This window comes from Terrapene carolina, unplaced genomic scaffold (genome assembly GCF_002925995.2).
Source record: "Terrapene carolina triunguis isolate 2854851 unplaced genomic scaffold, T_m_triunguis-2.0 Scaffold51542, whole genome shotgun sequence".
NCBI classification, from domain to species: Eukaryota; Metazoa; Chordata; order Testudines; family Emydidae; genus Terrapene; species Terrapene triunguis.
In genome coordinates this window covers 1-4,427 of record NW_020715893.1, presented here as the reverse complement: position 1 = coordinate 4,427, position 4,427 = coordinate 1, and the positions used below count along the sequence as shown (strand labels likewise).

Genomic DNA, 4,427 nt, shown 5'->3' with positions numbered 1-4,427 from the left:
CTCCCAGAGCTGGGGAGAGAGCAGAGGAGTCCTGCCTCCCAGCCCCCCTCTCTGAAATAATCCCATGTCACAGGGTGGGGGATATTTTGCCTGGGATCAACACCCCAGTGGGTGACCCCTATTTATCCTAAGATATGGGGGTGCAGGAGACCAACCCTTCCCTGTGCCTCATTCCCTGCCCCCCTGAGCCAGCCAATCCCCGCCCTGGGGCCGGATGGAGCCAGCGCCCCCTAGAGGGGAAAGGCCCTGCGCCCCATTCCCCACCCCCTGAGCCAGCCAGTCCTGGAGCGGAGCTGGTGCCCCCTAGAGGGGCGGGGCCCTGTCTCCCTGACCCCCATGTCTCTCTCTCTGTGCCCCCCAGATGCCGATTCTGAAGCAGTCCCCCATTTCCCAGTCGAAGAAGAGGCCCCGCATCGGCCGGGACATGATCAGCGCCCCGCTGGGGGATTTCCGGCACACCATGCACGTCGGCCGGGGCGGGGACGTCTTCGGGGACACCTCCTTTCTCAGCAACCATGGGGGCCCCAAGGCCAACGGGCTGCCCCCCGCCACCGAGGCCCTGGCGCCGGCCCAGTCCCCCAGCCGCCTCTCGGGGTCCTCCGGCAGCCCGGCTGATTTGGGGGGCAGCCCCAGCGCCCTGGATTTGCCCCCCGCTGGCTGGGAGGGGGAACTGCAACACGCCGAGTCCCTGTTCTCCTTCGAGTTGGATCTGGGGCCGTCCATTCTGGATGAGGTGTTGGGGGTCATGGACAAGGGCGGGGAGCAGCCCCGGAGTGAGGACGTCAGGGCGGAGAGGCCGGTGGGGGGACAGGGGCTGGGCCACGGGGCGGCTCCCCAGGCAGGGGAGGAGGAAGAAGAAGAGGAGGAGGAGGAAGGCACCGGGCATGGATACACATTTGACGATGAGCTGGATGACGAGATTGGGCTATAGGAGAGGGGGTTCAGCTCCCCTCCCATCCCTCCATTCCCCCCTAGTCCCTCCACCCCTCCATCTGTCTCCTCCCCTGTCCCTTCATCCACGCCCCTCCTGCTTCAGCCATCCCCCTCTTCCCTTTTGTGTGTCCTCTCTGTCTTTTCCTCTTTCATTCTTCCTTACCCTCCTTTCATGCGCTTCCCCCGTCTCTTTCTTTTGCCCCTGCTCCCTTTCCCTTCCCCTCTTCCGCCATTTCTTCCTTTCATTCTTTTTTTTTCGTTCACTTATTCTTACCCCCTAGCCGGCCCCCTCCCCATGGCAGTACCGGTTCTCCGAGGTTGGTGATCCTATCTGCAATGGAAAGTCCAATGTGTTTGATCCTCATTTTCACCTCCTTGTCTGTATGGATTTCTGGAATCCTAATCCACCCACCCCTCGGTTGACTGGTCAACTCATCAATACGTCTATCTATTAATGAGCCCCTCACTCAATCCACCAACCCACAGATTGCCCAATCAACCCATCAATACATTGATCAACTTGTCAATCCATTTATCAATCAACCCGTCAATTGATCAACAATCAATCTACCACCAAAGAACAATCGGCCCATTGGCTGACAAAATGAGCTATCAACAGTCAGCCCCCCCGCAACTGATCAATCGGCCGATGGACCCATCAACCATCAATCCACCAATTGACCTGCCAACTAAGTTATCAACCAACCAATTGACCGATGAAACAGTCAACGATCAACAAAGCAACCAGTCAACCCATCAGCGGACTAGTCAAGAATCAACCCACCAATCGACCAGTCAGCCAACCAGTGAAACAGTCAACAATCAACCAACCAATTGGTCGGTGGAATGGTCAACGATCAACCAATCGACTAGCCAACCCATCAGCGCAATAGTCAAGAATCAAGCCACCAATCGACCACTCAACCAACCAGTGGAACAATCAACCAACCTGTTGACCAACCAATCAATCAATCCACCGATCATCTCAGCAATTGACCAAATAACCCACCAGTCAGTCAGCATCCCACTTCCTCTCCCTCATTCCCCTCTCCCAATGGGAGAAGGAACTCCTGAACTGAAAGAAGAGACAGTTGGATGTTGGTTTTGTGTGTATCCATCTCACACCCCATCTGGACTCTGGGCTCATAATAGATGGACTCGGACAAGAGCAGTGGTACCGGGGTGGTTGAGGGGCACGGATCAGCCTTGAGAAAAGTGATTTGGGTAACGCTGTGAAAATGACCTGGGTTCCCTCCTCCCCCACCCCCTATTTCATGCCTGGGGCTCCCCCCCACATGGAAGGAGAGTTACTTGAGACATTAACGGATTATATTCACCAGGGGTGGAAGGCCTAGGGTCTAATGGGTTAGAGCAGGATGGGGGCTGGCAGTCAGGACTCCTGGGTTCTCTCCCTGGCTCTGGGAGGGGAGTGGGGTCTAATGGTTAGAGCAGGGGGGGGCTGGGAGCCAGCACTCCTGGGTTCCTGGCTCTGGGAGGGGAGTGGGGGCTGGTGGGTTAGAGCAGCGGGGGCTGGGAGCCAGGACTCCTGGGTTCTCGCCTATATTTCTAGGTGGAGGTGCCTAGAGGGTCTGGTGGATTAGAATAAGGGGGGGGCTGGGAACTAGGAGCAGTTTATCCCAGCCCAGAAAAGGGTGGGGTGGGGGGGAGGGGTACATTTCACTTTTCCTTTGAGGGCAGGGGTGTTAAGATTATTTTCCCTGCTCCAGATTTGATGTGTGTGTGTGGGGGGGGAGGAGGAATGTTATTAAGTGGGGCAGCAGCTGGTGTCCTCGTGGCGGGCGTCATGGATTAATAAAGGGTCCCCTAATCTGGGCCCATGAACAACAGGGTCAAATGGAGCCAATGCAGTGTGGTTCTGTCGCCCCCTAGTGGACTGATCGGGTAGAAAGGCTACTGACGCTGTAGCGCGGGGCCTGCTCTTACAGTTGTGGGTTCGAGTCCCTGCAGGGAGGGGGACCGGATTTGGGATTTGCCCACACCCCCTGAGGGAGAGGGAAAGATGGCTAAATGGGACCCGTATTGGCTGGAATAAGGATGGAATGCAGGAGACAGCTGGGGGAGGGAGAGAGGAAGAGGAAAGAAAGAAAAATGTGGGTGGAAAAAGCAGAGTGTGTGTGAATGTGAAAGGATGGGAAGGGAAGGGAAGGGAAGGTGGGAGTAATGTTAAATAGGACTCCTGGGTGCTCTCCCCAGCTCTGGGAGGGGAGTGGGGTCTAGTGGTTAGAGCTGGGGGCCAGGACTCCTGGGTTCTATCCCCGGCTCTGTCATTGGTCCCCTGTGTAACCCCAGGCAAGTCCATATGTCAGTCTGTGCCTCAGTTTCCCCTTCTAAAGTGGAGCTTATGATATTGCCCTAAGGAGGAGGTGGGGGGAGGGAGGGCTCTGAGTTTCTCTGCTGAAAGCTGCTCCGCGGGTGCTAAGGATGAACCTGCCTTCCAGCCACTGAGTGCAAGGGGGAGGCGGGGGGCTGGAGGCTGACCTGAGCTCAATCCAGAGCCACCCCCCAGACTGCCACGGGGCCAGGGCCGGGTTCTGAACTCCCTTACGCTCTGTCTGACCTTGTGCTAATCCCTGGATCTCATCACCCCAGGCCTTCGGTATCTCCCCTTAACGTCTGCCCCCTGCCCTCCGGGTGTCCCCCCCCCATGTTAAATAGCGGGATGGATCTCTGCGTATATTTTTTTATATCTCTGTATATTGCCCCCCTCCCGTGTATAAATGTCCATTCCCCTCCCCCAGCCCTGCGTCGAGTTCACTCTAAGGCAAATCTTTCTAGCGAGAGAAAAATGTTTGTATTTCTTACCATTAAAGCGCGACCTTCGGTCCGGAGCTGGGCCAGTTCTTTGAGCCTCTTTACCCCTGGAATCCATTCCCCAGCACCCCCGAGAATCCACCCACCCCCCAAGCTGGGTAACCTGCTGGCTAGAGCCGGGAGGGGACACAGGGTGACGGTGGGGTCAGTCCCGGACACGCAGAGGGAGGGAAACACAATGGGAAAACGGGGAGCAGGAAGGAAATATTCTCAGAGCTGTGAGGCGCTCGTGTGAGAGCCAGGACTCCTGGGTTCTATCCCTGGCTCTGAGAGGAGAGTGGGAGCTGGTCGGTTAGAGCCAGGGGAACTGGGAGCCAGGACCAGGGGCACCCAGAGGATTCAGGGGGCCTGGGGCAAAGCAATTTCGGGGGCCCCTTCCATAAAAAAAAGTTGCAATACTATAGAATACTATCTTCTCGTGGGGGCCCCTGCGGGGCCCGGGGCCTGGGGCAAATTGCCCCATTTGCCCCCACCTCTGAGCAGCCCTGGCCAGGACTCCTGGGTTCTATCTCCAGCTCTGGGGGGCTGGTGAGTTGGGCGGGGGTTGGGAGCCAGGACTCCTGGGTTCTATCCCATGCTTGGGGGGCTGGGGGGTTAGAGCAGGGGGAACTGGGAGCCAGGACTCCTGGGTTCTATCCCCAGCTTGGCAAGGGGGCTGGTGG

The 4,427-nt window shown here is 57.5% G+C and overlaps 1 protein-coding gene across 1 annotated transcript; it reads left to right on the top strand.

The window, feature by feature from the left end:
* Positions 1-340: 340 nt before the first annotated feature.
* On the top strand, positions 341-967 carry CDC42EP5 (CDC42 effector protein 5). The gene is made up of 2 exons (XM_029914453.1): positions 341-838; positions 872-967. The coding sequence occupies exons 1-2, from the start codon at positions 362-364 to the stop codon at positions 929-931; spliced, it is 537 nt and encodes a 178-aa protein (XP_029770313.1). The 5' UTR covers positions 341-361; the 3' UTR covers positions 932-967.
* Positions 968-4,427: the final 3,460 nt, after the last annotated feature.

Excerpts from the sequence above, each read along its gene's own strand:
- CDC42EP5 (XM_029914453.1), top strand. The coding sequence starts at position 362 with ATGCCGATTCTGAAGCAGTCCCCCATTTCCCAGTCGAAGAAGAGGCCC. Across the intron at positions 839-871 it reads GCCACGGGGCGGCTCCCCAG|GAAGGCACCGGGCATGGATA; the intron begins GCAGGGGAGGAG and ends GAGGAGGAGGAG.